Below are 16,993 nucleotides of genomic sequence, written 5' to 3'. Positions count from 1 at the left end.
GGTCTCTCTGGAGGCCTGCAATTGGTCTGAAAAGCAAATCAAGCACTACTGAGGGTCGTGAAGGCTGCAGGTGGAGGGCTGTACCAGAAGATGGCGCTGCGGGACTGTTCCAAGGAGTGGCTTTGGTTTAAAAAAAAAGTCAAGGCACCTCCCAGAGCTTTGGCAGAGCAGGTCTATACCTTTTCTGACTCGCTTTCTAGACCAGTCTGCCTCGAACTCACAGCGATCCGCCTGCCTCTGCCTCCCGAGTGCTGGGACTAAAGGTGTGCGCCACCATGCCCGGCTGTTCAGCAAGTTTTTATCACAGCAAGAGAAAGCAAACAAAGATGCTTATTTTCAGGAACTTAGAAGATTTGTTTCCAGTCTTCAGATCCAGTGCTTCTGTTGAAAAGTCAGTGCTTATTTTATTGTTTGGCTCTTTGAAGACAATAGGTCATTTCCTTTTGGCTGCTTCTTGGGCTCTAACATCGTGAATGCAGAGAGCCATAACAGTGGCAGTGTCTGGGCGGCATAGAGACAATGTGTCTAGAGAGTTACACTGCATGTTAATAGCCATGCAGGCGCTAGCAGTATGTGGGTAGCAGGGTTAACTGCACGGCCACAGTTGCAGAACTAGCCATCTTTATTGAATGCGGTGAAGGGTATTTGCAGGTATAATTGCATTAGGATCTTGATATGGGAGATTATCCTAGATTATCCAGTGGGTCTCAGATGCAACAGTGTACTTACGAAGGCAGGCAGCAGAAGATGTGACACAGAAGAGTAGGCTATAGTGGCCTCAGAAGATTTGTTGTTGTTGTTTGAGACAGGGTTTCTCTGTGTAGCCTTGGCTGTCCTGGAGTCACTTTGTAGACCAGGCTGGCCTTGAACTTACAGCGATCCACCAGCCTCTGCCTCCCGAGTGCTGGGATTAAAGGCGTGCACCATCACCCCACTTTTTTTGTCACCCCAAGCTGGGGGTTTTAGTCTTGCCTCTAGCTTACTGAGCAGAGTAAGGGGACAGAGGGAGCCTGCCAGCCTTGCTGGTCTCTTCCAGTGGGCTCTGTCCTATAGCATCCCCTTCCTTGCTCGTTCCCCCTTCCCCCAAAAGCTTATACCTTTAGATGTATAACCTCCACTTTTGTGTGTCTTGCTTATACTATCTATATTTTCTTACTTTCTGTGTTCTAGATACGACATTTGGGCCTTTGATCCTAGATATACCTCTATCACGCTCCAGATTGCCTAATCCTAGGCAGCAAATGAAGACCAGCCACTTCATAGCCCAGACTCACACCAAGTGAGTGTCCTTGTTCTAGAAGCCCAAGAAGGTGGGCAGCAGAGCCTGCCACAGAGCCCCAGTGGGTGGTGCAGGCCATCAGTCCTATAGCCTCTGCCCTGCCTGCTTGTTCCTTGGAAACGCCAGTAAAGGCTTAAGCCACACACCCCTGTTTCTGGGGTCGCCAGAGCCTGCTTGGCACATCAGGCCTCTTCCCTAAGGAATAGGTTGTGTGTCCTTCTCAGACAGTTGTCTGTATGTCACCTGACTAGAACCTGCCTGGATGTAAAAGTGGATGCTTGTGCCAATGGCCACAAGCTGGGAAGGCCAAAAGGGTCACGTGCCTCAGCCTCTGGGAGAAGGCTAGTTTCTTAGCCCCCTCAGCTAGTGAGGGCATGCACCATCCTAGACAGAGTATGTAAAAAGGCTAGCGAAGAGGCACAGAGGATCCCCTAGAAAAGCCACAGGTCCACAATGGTATCACTAACTAAGAAGCGAACAAAGCCTCCGTCAGCCTCAGACACAACATCAGAAGAACATGCTGCATTCCACCACCACCCGCCCCCACCCCTCACGCCCCCCTTACCCCCCTCCCTCCCTTCTTCCCCCCCCCCCGTTCCCCCCCCCCCCCGTCTGGCCCCATTTGGGTCCTTTTCGCTCCTGAGTACGCAAAGCCTTTCAAAGACAGGCAGGCTTCCCTTTTCCTGATGCACTGAACCTACAGGTCCTCACTATGTGGCCACTGTGAATCAGGCTAGAGACCAGTTCCTTGGATCACCATGCCAGCAGTGTCTCCTCCAACTCCAAATTAAGTTAAGCCTACAGAAGTAGGGACCTTGAGCGCGGCGGACAATAGAGGCAGAGTTAGTCATGGGTCCAAAGTCACAGGCATTATCTGGACAACACAAAGCCATGGTTACTGTGCATGCCCTTCCATTGAACGCAGGTCCTCAAAAACCTGGGAACACACTGGGGCGTGGGTGGGGTGGTCCTTGCCGTGGTGTAAGGGAGCTTGTGGGAGGTCTTCTCAAGTTCTTAGCTAGCTATGAACGTTCCCGTATAGATTCTCTCCCGGCCTCACATCTAGTATCCTGAGACCCTGTGTAGGAAATCTAGTCCATTTCTCCTCTTGCTCATCGGGCGCTGGAGGGTCAGATTGAATCCCGTGGGGCCACTGCGCCCCAAGGTCTGGTCCAGAGAGGCACCGCCTTCAGCAGGACGGCACCGCCCCTCCCCAGTCTCTCCAGTCGCGCCCCGCCCACGCGAGCCTGCGCGTTAGGAAGCGCAGTCGGAAGCCAGGAGCAGACGCTGCCCAGGGCCCTCTTCTTCACCGCGGACCTGGCTTTAGCGCGCAGCTGGACCTGGGGCGCTCAGGTTGTGGATGGCGGCGGCAGCCGAGCCCGGGGCCCGAACCTGGCCGGTCAGTGGTTCCCCACGTCTCGGCAGCCCGGCCGGCAGCCCTGTACTGGGCATCTCAGGCCGCTCACGCCCGGGGTCAGGGCCGGAGCGGACCGGCAGAGCTATTGGCCCCGCAGCACCTGGCCACAGCTTTCGCAAGGTGACACTCACCAAGCCAACCTTCTGCCATCTATGCTCGGACTTCATCTGGGGGCTGGCCGGCTTCCTGTGCGATGGTGAGAGTCCACCCCGCGCCCCGAGGCCGCTCCCATGAGCCGGTGCCCTCCTCCCCGGGACATTGCCCTGACCTTTGAGCCCTGTCCCTCTTGGCAGTAGTAGGCTCAGAGACAGTCTCTTGTTTGAGTAGGGCCTTTCTATGAAGGAGACGCCTGCATTAAGGGGCAGGAAGGAGGGGTGCCTCAGGTCTGGCCCCTCTTGGCCTGGGATCTTAGGATTTCCTAGTGGGAGGTGGAGAGTCACCGTAGTGCAATGCGGTGGTTGGAATCAAACAGGGCTGCGAGAGTCAAGATGTGTGTTGAGGCAGTTCTTGGGCCTTGGCATGGAGATATGAAGGTCGGACCTAGACCTGAGGCCATGGGGCTCCCTCTGGTGTTCGGGTGTGTGGCTTCTCCCTAAGCGACCGGGACCGCAGGAGTGGGCAAGCAGAGATGGCCTGTACCATTGGTCCTGGTCATTCTTGTCCTGAGTGCATGCTTATGCACAGAGGGACTGAATACTGCTCTGCTCAGGCTCAGCTGCTTGGAGAGCCAGGTCCAGCCTTTACAGATGTGGCATGTCCCAACACAGCCCTAACCCAGCTGCTAAGCCGGCTGGGCAGGGCAGAGAATAGCACCTCTTCCTCATAGAATTAATTCCCCAGGTAATTCTATGGCTGGCCCAAAATTGTATTCTTACTTCCTATGAGGAGACAGGCCCCGAGACCCAAAGCCTAAATCTGTGAGGGGCATTTGGGCCTCTGACGATGTGTCCTGATCAGGGACTCAAAGTGGGGTCAGTAGAGCAACGGCTGTTCTGTTCAAGGAGACACGCTTGTGCTCTGGGCAAGATCACTGAGGCCACAGCTCCTCATGCAGGTGTGTCTTCTGCTGGTGGGGAATGAAGGTTGTCATGGCACCTCAGGGGCGGTTGCCTGGTTTTCTCTGTCAGCTCAGGACTACTACACTGCCCTACCTGTCCTGTACACCACCCGAACACCACTGGGTTGGAGGCTGTGATGTGTACACTGACAGATCTGCAGGTCTGAAGTTATAGCCCAGGACCTCCAGAGGAGGCATAGGCTGGGCTTCAGGTGAAGTGGCTCTCTGACTCATTTCACGGGTGAAAGCCACAGAAAGCAGAGTTTCGAGTCTTAAGTCTAATCTCTGTGGGGAGTAAAAGTTGTGGAGGCAGACCTACAGGTCAGAGGCTAGACCTCTGTAGGACTCAGAGGTAATGAAAGTAGGACTTGAAGTCTAAGGATAGACTCTGGGTGCCCCTCACAGATAGGGGCCCTGTGGCTAGGTCTGTGGAGTCAGCAAAATCCCGTTCCTAAGAAGAGTGTGCAGAGCCCCTTCCAGGCCGAATTGTCAGGAAGGCCCTGGGATCTCAGCACATGGCCTCGCGAGGGTGTGGGCAGAGGCCTTCCACCTGCCGGAGCACACAGAGCGGTCTGCACACAACAGCCACTGCTCCGGCCTACAGAGGAGGCGGCTGGCAAGACCTTCCAAGGTGGTGCAGATGGAGTGCCTGGGGGATTCCTGTTAGGTCATTGCTTCCTCATCTGCTTCTCTCACCAGCTCTAGCCTCCTCACAATAGTTTGTTTGTTTTTTTTTCTGGAGCATCCCATGGAAAACTTTTATCTGTCCCCTTCTAGGACTAAGGAGTTGGGGGGGGGGATGTCTCAGCAGGAGGGAAGCGGCAGCTAGGGTCCTCTACATAGGTCTGGCTCCTCAGGATATCGTAGTGGTCATCGTAGTGGTCGTGTCCTTTGTTCCTACAGCCTCATGCATAGTGGCCCACCTGTGGCACCCAGCCAGGCCCCTCACTCCCTTGGCCTGCTCTGGCCTGACATGCTGTGCAGCTTCTCTCCCCTCTTGGACCTCCAAGTTTGTTTCTCTGCTGAAGCTCTGCTTGTGCTGAGGCCTGGAAGTAAGCCTCCTTCCCGATTACCTAGGTTGTTTGTTTGGTTGGTTGGTTAGTTGGTTGGTTTTTTCGAGGCAGGGTTTCTCTGTGTAACCTTGGCTGTTCTGGACTTGCTTTGTAGACCAGGCTGGCCTCGAACTCACAGTGATCCGCCTGCCTCTGCCTCCCGAGTGCTGGGATTAAAGGCGTGCGCCACCATGCCCGGCCTCACCTAGGTTTTGTATGCTGTTTATGTGCACTCTTCTCCTCTATTGGCCTCGGAGACAGGGAGCGCTGAGCCAATGTGAGGGGCATAGGACACTCCCAAGACAGAAGGGCACACTCATCCCCCACCGTGGTCCCCCTGTGGGCATCTGAGCCTTGGGCTCTTGAGGATGGTGTAACTGCCTGTCTTCATCATGACAGAGGTCACAGGAGTGACGCCCTGCCACTACGTGGCACAGGGCTAGGGTGCCATGTTGAGTGTCTCTGGCTGAGCGGCCTCTTTCCCGTGGGCTCTTAGCCCCATTGTAAACCGCTGATGCCCTGTGGTATGCTGACAAAGGCTGAATACTAGGACCCCTCTCACCTCCTGGGGCGTATGTGGGGCTTCTTAGCAAGGCGGGGTGGCTCACACAGCTCTCCTCCCTGCAGTCTGCAACTTCATGTCCCATGAGAAGTGCCTGAAGCAGGTGAAGACCCCGTGCACGAGCATTGCGCCAAGCCTAGTACGGGTGAGTGTGGGGGCAGGTGCGCATGGTTCTCACAGGGTTGGGGGCTGACCTCTAGCTGCCTCTTTGCATTGTCAATTTAGCCACATCATAGGGCAGAGTTCTCACAATGAAGGGGCCGTTGATGAGCTGAGCACCCTGAGTGGATCTCTAGGGAACTATGCTGAGAAAAGCCAGGGTCAAAGGGCAATACCTGCCTATGGGACACTCTGAAATCAGGAGCCAGAGGAGCACAGATCAGAGGTTCAAGGTAAGGAAGTAGATGTGGCCGCAGAAGGGCCAAATGAGGTCTGGAGGCTGGCTACTTCGTACTTTCCGTGCTCTAGCTATGACACTGACTAGTTTTGTAAGTTATTAACATTGGGTAAAGAGCACAGGGGATCTCTGGGTTGTTTCTCACAAATACACGCAAATCTTTATAGATTGTGACACAACAGGCTTGTGTAAAAAGCCTCAGAGCCTAGGATTTGGCATAGGATTTGGCCACAGGGCTCTGGAGAGTGTCTTGAGGCTCCTAGCAGGGTACAGAGACTTCCTTTCTAGGGGAGAATGGTAGTGCTGAGAGCAGCATAGCTAGCCATGTTCAAAACAGGAGGCACAACAGCCTCACTGCCCGCCATCTGCATTCACAAGGCCAGGTGACTGGCAGCTCTGCTGCCCTGAGCTTGTACTCGCCTGCCCTAGCAGATGGGTCCTACCTCCCAGCCGTGAGGAAGAGGAGGCAAGTAAAGAGGGGGTGTGATGGGGTGCTGCAGTAAGCGGCAGATGAAGCTGACAACTATCCTTAACACTGTCAGCTTTCCCTTAACATCGATGCTTGGTGGGTACTTGATTACTAAGTGTGAGTACAAAGGCATCCAAGGATGCTGGCTGCTGTCGTATCAGGGTGCTGTGCTCACCAGAGTGATGCCCTTGTGAGCATGTTAAGGCTGTAGCTCGCTTAAATGATTTCCGTGATTCCTTATTTATACTTGTGATTAAACGAAATACTTAGTTTGGTTTCAGATATACTCAGAGGACGTAGATGTTTTAAAAGAAATTAAAAATCACATTCCATCCTGGCCTATGTGGTACCCTTCTAGTGTGCAGTTTTTCTGTTCTTCTGCTTATTGAGTGTGCTTTAAGTCATGGGCTGAGGACCAGTCAAGTCAAGACCCGATCCTTCCAATCTGCTTTCATGGGGGAGGCAGTTTACCATCACGTGTTCACAGTCACTGTGATTGCCTCCAAGAGGGCAAATCTGGGGGTGCTGGAAGCCTCTGAATCTAACAAGGCAGGCACCTGGTAGCCTTGCTGGCCTGAGGAGTGAGGAGTGGGTGTCAGGTGGGCTTCTTTTACCTGTGCTTACAATAGTGCAGATGTGAAGTTGCAGAGCCGGTTCTCTGTTCACCAGTTCCAGTCAGCCAGGCTAGCCCCAGTCCAGGTCGCATGGTAGTATTCACTCCCAAGCAGGACCTGAGCTGCAGATTTGTGGAGATGAGGAGAAGGGGTGATCCCCTCTGTCCAGTTACCTGAAGGTGATGCAGGGCCACCTCATAGGGCCACCAGGGATAAGGGTGCAGGACCAGGCAGGCCCTAATCTGAGGATTGCTTTGCCCTTATAGGTCCCTGTAGCCCACTGTTTTGGCTCCCTTGGGCTCTACAAGCGCAAGTTCTGTGTGGTCTGCCGCAAGAGCCTGGAGGTGCCGGCCCTCCGGTGTGAAGGTACCGTTGAGCCCTTGGCCCCCTTGGAAATTGAGCTCCTTACTCAAAGGGCCTGGTCTACGCTGCCCCCGGGGTAGCCCAGCCCTCCTCTCCCTGTGGTTTGTCGAGGGCATGGGTGGTAGGCTCAGGCTAACTATGGGGGCTCCAACAGTAAGAGCCTGCCAGGCAGAAAGCTGGTTCAGGATGGCAGGGGTTGAGGTTGGAGCCGGCCCAAGCTAAGAGGTGAGTGAGGAGGGCAGGGGTGTGGCAAGAGGCCCCTAACCTTGCCCGCCCCCCAGTGTGTGAGCTGCACGTTCACGCCGACTGTGTGCCCTTCGCCTGCAGCGACTGTCGTCAGTGCCACCAGGATGGACAGCAGGATTATGTGAGTGTACTAGTGCTGGGGTTAGGTTTGGTAGGGGTTAGGCTGGCTGAGCTTCTGACTGCCCCGCCCATCTCCAGGACACGTACCACCACCACTGGCGGGAGGGGAACCTGCCTTCCGGTGCACGGTGTGAGGTCTGCAGGAAGGCTTGTGGTTCCTCTGATGTGCTGGCTGGTGTTCGCTGCGAATGGTGCGGTGCGCAGGTGAGCACGGGGATCAGGTGAATGGGGCCCAGGGTGTGGGACAAATGGTGGCGTCTGTATCAGGGTAGTAGGAGGGGCGGAGGAGGGGAGGTTCCTTTCGTTCAAGCTGTCTGCTCTTTTCTGGGTTATGGAGTAGCACCTCTGGCTTTGTGCACCATCTAAGTGGGCGCTTCTGCTGGTGGGATATAGAATTGGCCAGCTTACTGGGTGGTGGTGGCGCACACCTTTAATCCCAGCACTTGGGAGGCAGAGGCAGGTGGATCGCTGTGAGTTCGAGGCCAGCCTGGTCTACAAAGTGAGTCCAGGACAGCCAAGGCTACACAGAGAGACCCTGTCTCGAAAAACCAAAAAAAACCAAAAAATAAAAATTGGCCAGCTTTCTGCCCAGGGTCCAGACTTGTACCTTTGTCCTTCCAGGCCCACTCAGTGTGCTCCACAGCACTCACACCTGAGTGTACATTTGGGCGTCTACGCTCCATGGTACTGCCTCCTTCGTGTGTGCGCCTGCTGTCCCGAAACTTCAGCAAGATGCACTGCTTCCGTATCCCCGAGACCATGGCCCTGGAGCTTGGTGAGGCAGAGAGGTGGGACTAGGGTGTGTCCTGGCTGAGCCAGGCACTGAGGATGGGGCCTTTGTCTACCCTGAAGGTGACGGGGATGACGGCCTAGATGGAAGCGCTGCCACAGGCACAAGCAGAGAGGTGCTGGCAGCCACAGAATCCAGTAAGTGCCCCACTCAGCTGCCACTCTGTGCCCCCTAGTCCCAGCCCCAGACGCCCCCCCCGCAAGAGTCTCAACTGCTCCTCTCTGGCCTAGCCAAACAGATGCTGAAGATCTTTGATGGCAACGACTCCATGAGGAAAAATCAGTTTCGTCTGGTTACCGTCTCCCGCCTGGCTCGGAATGAGGAGGTGATGGTAAGAGTAAACCTACGCATGGAGGTATGGTACGGTACACAGCACCATGCCTGGAGCCCTCTGCTTGCCCTCCCTTCTCAGCTGGCTTCCCCGGCCTGCCTCCCTCACCTCTTCCCTTAACCCAGCTCTCCATACAAGGTCTCCTCTTCACCTGGCCCTCGCTACTTGGCTCCCCCCTCTACAGGAGGCAGCACTTCGGGCCTACTACATCAATGAGGACCCTAGGGACTTCCAGCTGCAGGCACTGCCCCTAGCCTTACTGTCTGGTAACTCCCAGACCCTGGGGAAGGCTGGGACCACTGAGGAGGAGGCTGGCAAAGGCTCTGGGCCCCGGGATGCCGTGTCTGAGGCCTGGGTCATCAGGTCTGTGCCTCGTGCCCAGGAGATCCTGAAGATCTACCCTGGCTGGCTCAAGTAAGGCTGAAAGCACGGGATCTATTGAGGGAGGGGTACGGTGAGGATCCAAAGTCTAAACTCTGAGCCTGTCCCCCCCACAGGGTGGGTGTGGCCTACGTGTCCATCCGTGTGAACTCCCAGAGTACAGCACGATCTGTGGTTCAAGAGGTTCTTCCACTGTTTGGACGGCAGGTATGCACACTGCCAATTCTCACCCAACTTTGGGGTCACCTGCACAGTGTGTCCGGCTACCATCCCTCTGAATGTCCTGTGGGTATGGGGGTTCGGTCCTAGGCCTGACGTTTTACCCATGCTGTGTAGGTTGAGGATCAGGAGCGATTCCAGCTGACTGAGGTGCTCATGAGCAGCAGACAGGGTAAGTGAACTGCGTTTCTCGGGCCTTTTGTGTAGTAGGCTTGGGCCTGCCACTCTGGGAGGCCTACCAGGACACTGGGGCTAGACCATTGCCCTTCTGATCGGTCCCACTTAGATGCACCTGCATCCCCACATGCCCCAGAGACTCAGAGCAGCTGTTTGTGGAAGGGAGGAGCCCCGTGCTGACACCCTGTGTCCCTCAATCCCACAGTCCAACGGACAGTGCTGGCAGATGAGGAACCTCTGTTAGACCGACTTTGGGACATCCGACAGGTCAGTGGGTGTGGACAACACTCCCAGGGGACTGCCGGCCGTTGGCCACAGCCTGTAGAAGGATGCCACCAAGGCTGTCCACTCACTGCCACCTCCAGAGGGGCACCTCTTCTCAGACACTGTATCCTCCCAAGCAGCGGCTGATGGCCCTGGCTGGCAGTACCCTCTCTAATGCGTCACCTGCTTCTAGCTGGGAGGCCTGGAATCTCAAGAGCTGAGTGGGTAGGAGGAGCATTGCTGGTGCTGCGGCCCAGCATCACCATTCCCGCTTTTCCTGCAGACATCTGTGCGCCAGGTGAGCCAGACGCGCTTCTACGTGGCTGAGAGAAGGGCCGTGGCCCCCCGCGTCTCCCTGTTCGTGGGTGGCTTGCCACCTGGCTTGTCCCCCCAGGATTACAACCACCTGCTGCACGAGGCCATGGCCACCAAAGGTGTGACCTTGGACCACCCAGGGCTTGGGCTGGGAGAGGGTCCTGAATGAGCAGTGGGACTGTGGTGGCAAGCCTAGGTCCTCTTGCCTCCTCATGCACCACCTGGAGCCCAAGCTCAGCCTCCACCCAAGGCCAGCCAACATGGCCTCCGTTGCGGGGCCTGTACATCCCTGTACATTCACCCTGTACATTCAGGAGTCAGGGGCCTTGCTTGGGAATGGGGCATAGGCAATTCCCAGGGGAGCTGACCCCAAAGGACACATCAGGTGCTGCTTGGGTGGGTTGTGCTCTGGATGGCGGTGCCCTTAGGAGGGAGGCTGGCCCCAGACTGGGAGGTCAGGTCCGTCCCCTCAGAATGCCACTCTGACTGCAACCTGTCTGTGCAGCTGCTGTGGTGTCTGTGAGTCACGTCTACTCCTTACAAGGTAAGCTGGTATCTGGTGGATGTTCCTGGAGTCGGGTAGAAGGGTCTACCCTTTACCTCCTGCTCTACATCCACATGCCTGGAATCATCCCCTGGTTTTGTTTCTTGGTTCACAGCCCTTGCCTTTGTTACAGTGTTGCCGAGATTAGCTATTTCCCGCCCCCCCCCCATCTTTGTTCTTTCTCTGGGCCTGCATCTTTTAATGTGGAAGGATTTTCTTCCATCCTTCTTGGCATGTGAACCCAGGAGACTCAGAGGCCATGCAATGCTCATGGTGCTGGACTTGGGTGTGAGTGTGGCTGGTCAGGGAGACAAAGTGATGGATCCTGCGTTCAGCCTGCTTTCTGTGGGAGTTCTCTGCTGGAAGGGTGGCCCCTTACTGTGGATGCCAGCTACAGTCAGCTGACATGAGCTGGCTGGGGACCAAAGCTAGGGCTGGGACTGGTAGCTGAGGCTCTGCCTAGGTGCCTGGTTGGCAAGGCACACGGGAGAGGCTTTGTGGGTGTGACATCTTGGGGGTGGATTTCATAGGACAGACCCTAAATACTTTTTGGGTGGGGGTACACAAGATTCACGCTTCCCTGGGTATCTGGGGGGCAGAATACACAGGATGCCTAACTGGGTACCTTGTGGGTGGGGTACATAGGACACCCACCTTGAGCTTTGGCCTACTTGTGGCAGGCGCAGTAATTCTGGATGTCACCTGCTTCTCGGAGGCTGAGCGGCTATACATGCTGGCCAGGGACACAGTAGTGCACGGCCGGCCACTGACTGCACTAGTGCTTCCGGATGTGCTGGTGAGTGGTTGGGTCTCTTAATGCCCCAGGACCATGTCCTCATTGCTAGGTGGCTGGTACATGCCACCTTGGTCTACCTTACAACAGCCCAGAAAGGACAAGGCCAATTTATATCAGAGAGTCAGAGAGTCAGGGAGTCAGGGCTTGTCCGTGGTGGTCTGAACCAGTAAGACACGATGCTTGGGACCAAGCCTGTTTTCACATTATGAACTGTAAACTTTTGACCTATTGGGGTCACCACAGGACACAGCTCCACCCCCACTTAAGGCCAGAGTGTGTTGTGACCATGTGCCAACATCCTGCCAGACCCTGTCCTCTTGAGTATGATGCTGCCCTCAACATTTACCCAGGTAGCCCTGTGCCTGGGGTTTTTTTCTGGCCAGTAGGTGGAGCTCCCTGACTTCACATACCACTCCTACGACCTGGCAGTGAGGTGTACGCAGAGGGCAGCAAAGGGCAGAGCAACTTCATGAGGAGTGCCTAGGCTCTGCGGAGCCCCTGTGGGTAGCCAAGGCCTGCCTGCACCCTGAACCTTGGGACTTCAGGCCCAAATCTAGCTGTTCCCAATGCCTAAGGACATAGGTCCAGGCTCCCTGTATGTTTAACCAGGCATTGTTCTCACCAGTTCTGTTGCAGAGTTAGGCATGAGGCCATATTCACTTTCTGTTTCTTGTCAGCTGCCTGCCCTGGGGCAAATGAGTGTTGAGAGCAGGCAGCTCTCCTGTCCAGTGGGTACCCTTCACAAATGTGTTCTTGCCCCAGCCATACTACAGTCCCTACGCTGCTGTCTACTCTTGTGTCTGTGCCTGACTTGTGAGTCCCCTGTTACTCAACACCATTATAAGGACCTAAACCAGCCCATTGTGTCTAGACTCCTAGGGACCGTCTCTCGGCATTATGTACAGGGATACTGATTTTGTTCCCATGACCAGTGATGTGTGGTTACCCCTGTAAACCGAGCCCTCTGGCTGCCATGTGGCAGGTGGGACCTGGAAGCTGTTTACTTCCAAAGGGTGTGTTGATAGCTTCACAAGAGCCAGGCCTCACGCCAGGTGGCTGGTAGGACCACCTAGGATCTACGGACTACTGTGGCTTCATAACTAAGAGGGTGAGGCTGGTCCCTCGACATATGTCACAATGGATCTCCCTGGTGTTTGTGCTTCAAGCTCCACGCAGCCACAATGGTGTTCTCGTGAGAAAGGATTACTGAGAGTTCAGTAATGAGGCGGAGATACTTATGCGCACTGCTTAGCTATAGGAAGGCCTGGCTATGGCTTAGTAGGCTTGGAATCTGAGGCTGGACATTGCTTAGCAGTTCCAATGTGGGACTTTGACCCCAACGTAATTCAGTCCCCCACTTCTCAGCACACGAAGCTGCCTCCTGACTGCTGCCCTCTCCTCGTGTTCGTGAACCCCAAGAGTGGGGGCCTCAAGGGGCGAGAACTTCTCTGTAGTTTCCGGAAGCTGCTAAATCCGCACCAGGTCTTTGAGCTGACCAACGGGGGCCCTCTTCCTGGGTGAGTCTGGAGTTTTCCTGGCACTTGGAAAGAGCAACCCCCACCTGTCTCTACCTAGTAGGAACTCCAAATGGGACTGCTGGAATCATTAAGTTTTCTATGTGGCCAGAGATGGACATCTGAAAAGAGCTGCCAAGAACGAGTGGCCAGGTCTTGGCCTGAGCAGCCAGGAGGTAGTGGCAGAACACTGTCTCCCACACAGGTTCCACCTTTTCTCCCAGGTGCCCTGTTTTCGGGTACTGGTGTGTGGCGGAGATGGCACCGTGGGCTGGGTGCTCGCTGCCCTGGAGGAGACAAGGCGCCATCTGGCCTGCCCAGAGCCATCTGTGGCCATCCTGCCCCTGGGTACAGGTGGGCTTAGCCATCAACTTGAAGGATGGGTCTCAGGGCTGTCCCTACTTTGAGCTTTGCTGGAGACTTATGATGGTATGTGGATTATGCTCGTTACTGTTTCTCAGGGAATGACCTTGGCCGGGTCCTCCGCTGGGGGGCAGGCTATAGTGGCGAGGACCCATTTTCTGTGCTGGTGTCTGTGGATGAGGCTGATGCTGTGCTCATGGATCGCTGGACAATTCTGCTAGATGCTCATGAGACTGATAATGCAGACAACAGTGTGGCAGATGCAGAGCCCCCCAAGGTACCAGTGCAGCACCTGCTAGGATCTTGTATTTGACAACCCCCACTCCCTTGGCTGATGTGCATCTTCTCAGGCTCCCCTGAGGCAGAGCAGGAGCTTGCTGACTCTTTGGGTTTGTGGGATTCTGCTTTCTCTGGGGGCAGGGGATTGCTGTGGCATTTAAGCAGAGAGGTTCCTAGCAGAGGGCATTGGTGACAAGAGGTAAGGGTTAGACATGTCTGGCACAATTTGGGACACTCAATGGCTGGCCAGCACCCTGGTTATGCCCTGTCTCCAGATTGTTCAGATGAGTAACTACTGTGGCATTGGTATCGATGCGGAGCTCAGCCTAGACTTCCACCAGGCACGCGAAGAGGAGCCTGGCAAATTCACAAGCAGGTATACCAGGAAGGCAAAGCTGGGGACCAGGTCACTTACAGCAGCCAGCAGCTTTTACCTGACGATCTGGGATGCCTACCTCCCTGTGGCAGGTTCCACAACAAGGGCGTGTATGTGCGGGTCGGGCTGCAGAAGATCAGCCATTCTAGAAGCCTACACAAGGAGATCCGGCTGCAGGTGGAACAGCAGGAGGTGGAGCTACCCAGCATTGAGGGTCTCATCTTCATAAACATCCCCAGGTGCTGGGGCTGGGCTCTCAGACTCTGCAGTTAGGGCCAGGTGCTAGGTCTGTGTCTGGTCTGAACCTAACTTTGTATTTTCATCTTTTGAGGGCAGTTGGGGCTCAGGGGCTGACCTGTGGGGCTCTGACAACGACTCAAGGTTTGAGAAGCCACGCATAGACGACGGGCTGTTGGAGGTGGTGGGTGTGACGGGTGTTGTGCACATGGTGAGCACTGGCAGGCTGGTGGGTAGGTCCTGTGCTACCCCTTGGGCCCTACTAGCCAGCTCTGCTTCTGTCTTACCCAGGGCCAGGTACAAGGTGGGCTGCGCTCTGGAATACGAATTGCCCAGGGCTCCTACTTCCGTGTCACACTCCTCAAGGCTACTCCAGTGCAGGTGGATGGTGAGCCCTGGGTTCAAGCCCCAGGGCACATGATCATCTCTGCTACTGCCCCTAAGGTATGTTGGCAAGGCTGAGAGCAGAGGTAAAACAGGCCAGGGCCAGGTAGGCTGATGCTGTACTAAAGCATCAGGGCTAAGTATTAGACCTAAGCAGAGCTAAGGCCGGGTGGCTCTACACTTTGGCCTTCTGGACTCCAGGTGTCATGAGGCCATGGTGAGAACTCAGAAAAGAAGAAAGAATGGAAGACAGTGCTCCATGGGCTACAGATTGCAGCAACAAGGCAGCTTTACTAGGTCCTTCCTCTTCTGTGGAGTAGAGCCAAGAAGTATTCACTGGCCCAGAAGTCCCAGAGCTACACTTGGAATGTCACTCTGGCCCTCTGACCCTCCATCCTTGCATTGGAACAGGTTCACATGCTGAGGAAGGCCAAGCAGAAGCCCAGGAAGGCTGGCGCCACCAGGGATACCAGAGTGGACACCTTGCCTGCCCCTGAGGGCAATCCTTAACAGAGGAGCAAGATGAAGGGTCTCAGCCACTCAGCCTTTCTTTGGTCTGTTCCAAGTCCCACACATTGGCTGGCCAACAGATGGACTTAGCTGTCGCACTGACCATAGTGTCTTCATGGGCCTTGGGATGTTTCCATCCCTTATCCTTGTCCAATGTCATGTACAGACTTAGGAGTGGGTAGGTAATGGCCTTTGCTCACTCAGCCACAGTACCAGTTTTTATGACATGGACATGAGGCTCTGACTAGCCTGACCTCTGCACAAAACTCGTCCTTACAGGACAAGTGGAGCTGATCCTGTTAGTCACACCCTTCCTTTGAAACCTCTCTTAGACCCCTTGGGCCCAACATTTCTGGATGCAGGCCATCTAGGTGGGTCCTTGATCTCATTTTGGTTTTTTGTTGTTTTTTTTTCAAAGCAGCAAACCCTTCTGAGCCCTGGCCTAGCAGATATAGAATGCTGCCTGTTCCTCCTGCCCTGGTTAGGTAGATGTGGCACCCTCAAGTCCCCTGGGCTCATCACCAGACAGCAGTTTGGGCTGAAAATGTCAGTTGCAAGGTCTCAATCATCTGATGACCCTGAACTGACAAAGCTATTACCTCTTTGTCTACCCTGAGGCTAGGTAAATTTAGGTGTCACCTATGTGTCACAGCTGGAATGTGTGCCAGGCCCTGTGTGCCCTTCTCAGTCCTGGAGTGGGCACATAGTGCCCAGAAGGGATCAGAACAGGACTGGGTGGTACCTGATCATGTAAATAACACCTGCTGCTGTGGAGTGGCTAGAACTCCCTTAGATTCAACTTAAAGCACTTTATATACACGCTGTTTGCCAGACTAAAGTCCTTCCTTGTAGATGTAGAACTTTTACTCTGGCTCCTACACAAACAGAGGCAGCTCTGATGACCAGGCCTTGCTGGGGGCACCAGGTCCACAGAATGAGACAAAGCTCTCTTCCATGCACTCAAGAATTCACTGTCACACCTCAGAACCCAGAAGAGTATGTCCAAAAATGAGCTGTCTAGCTAAGTCTGGTGGTGCATGCCTGTATATTTCTTGGGGGGCTAAAGCAAGAGAATAGCAAGCTAAAGGCACAACTGGGCTATAGAGCTAAAGCCCCTCTTAAAAGGTAAAAACATTAAAAAAAAAAAAAAAGGGGGGGTGCAGCTAAACGTGTTGAGAGGTCCAGCCCCAGCCCTGGAGGGGAAGGACCTATGTGAGAAGACTCCTGTGATGCTTATCTCCAAAAAAGTAAACAGGTCTAGGTAGATCCTCCTCCTGCTTGTTACCACTGGGTTTGTGGCCACCCTCCCAAGTGTGGCAGCTTCCTAGGACCATTGTGGCACCCTTCACCTGCTTCTGCCAAAACTGCATACAAGTGCATCTGACGTCCATCTGTGATCTCAGTGTAGATGCTCATGTTTACATCATCTTCAATGTTCAAAAGAAATTCGTTGTGATGTTTTTCACTTTTATTTCAACCTGTAGAATTGTTTGTAAATTACGGTCAGTGTAGCATGTCCTCTGTATTTAAGTGAGCCTGTCCTTCTGTGGAGTATGTCCTGTGCACTGGTCCTATCTATGTGTGTAACTTATCACTACCTGAATGTGATCTAATTTATATCTGGGCCAAATACAGTGTGGACTTTGCTGTCGTGTAGCTGCCTCTTCTCTTTGTCTGACAACTGGCATGGGAACGGGCAGGACTGGCACCCCTACCAGGGAAGCTCTGTCCTTGTGAGGATGTGAGCCAGACAGCAGCTTCTCAGCCTGACTTAGCCCAGACTCCATTGCCTGAAGGTTGTGAGAAGAAGGGTGGCCTACGTGGCCACATGCATGGCAGAGCAAGGAGTACGGATGGACTGCTGCTCAAAGCAGACCTCAGTGACAGCCCTAAGTGGCTTGTTCAGGTTAGTCAGACAGGTAAATAACCCTGACAGT

The 16,993-nt window shown here is 54.5% G+C and overlaps 1 protein-coding gene across 4 annotated transcripts; it reads left to right on the top strand.

The window, feature by feature from the left end:
- The first annotated feature begins 268 nt into the window (after positions 1–268).
- DGKQ (diacylglycerol kinase theta) lies at positions 269–16,712 on the top strand. Of its 4 annotated transcripts, XM_084759022.1 has the most exons (24): positions 269–391; positions 1,171–1,279; positions 5,433–5,512; positions 7,114–7,213; positions 7,492–7,577; positions 7,655–7,780; positions 8,198–8,351; positions 8,429–8,503; positions 8,597–8,697; positions 8,882–9,111; positions 9,195–9,285; positions 9,415–9,469; positions 9,680–9,741; positions 10,022–10,172; positions 10,559–10,597; positions 11,278–11,393; positions 12,759–12,910; positions 13,113–13,261; positions 13,369–13,547; positions 13,825–13,925; positions 14,018–14,164; positions 14,262–14,373; positions 14,454–14,606; positions 14,958–16,712. In XM_084759022.1, exons 3-24 carry the CDS (start codon positions 5,444–5,446, stop codon positions 15,054–15,056), a joined length of 2,547 nt encoding a protein of 848 aa, XP_084615148.1. In that variant the 5' UTR covers positions 269–391; positions 1,171–1,279; positions 5,433–5,443; the 3' UTR covers positions 15,057–16,712. The 4 variants fall into 4 exon arrangements, with proteins under 4 accessions (XP_084615148.1, XP_084615146.1, XP_084615145.1 ...); XM_084759019.1 differs by lacking the exons at positions 269–391; positions 1,171–1,279 and adding an exon at positions 2,521–2,892; XM_084759021.1 differs by lacking the exons at positions 269–391; positions 1,171–1,279; positions 14,958–16,712 and adding exons at positions 2,521–2,892; positions 14,748–14,951.
- The last annotated feature ends 281 nt before the right edge of the window (positions 16,713–16,993 follow it).

Source organism: Acomys minous (assembly GCF_964271855.1).
Source record: "Acomys minous genome assembly, chromosome: 15".
NCBI classification, from domain to species: domain Eukaryota; kingdom Metazoa; phylum Chordata; class Mammalia; order Rodentia; family Muridae; genus Acomys; species Acomys minous.
Note: the sequence above shows the minus strand (reverse complement) of the source record. Positions and strands in the feature narration are given on the sequence as shown.

Coding starts and splice junctions, on each gene's coding strand:
- DGKQ (XM_084759019.1), top strand. CDS start 2,640: ATGGCGGCGGCAGCCGAGCCCGGGGCCCGAACCTGGCCGGTCAGTGGT. Junction 9,470..9,679: donor GCTCATGAGCAGCAGACAGG/GTAAGTGAACTG, acceptor TCAATCCCACAG/TCCAACGGACAGTGCTGGCA. Junction 13,262..13,368: donor CATCCTGCCCCTGGGTACAG/GTGGGCTTAGCC, acceptor ACTGTTTCTCAG/GGAATGACCTTGGCCGGGTC.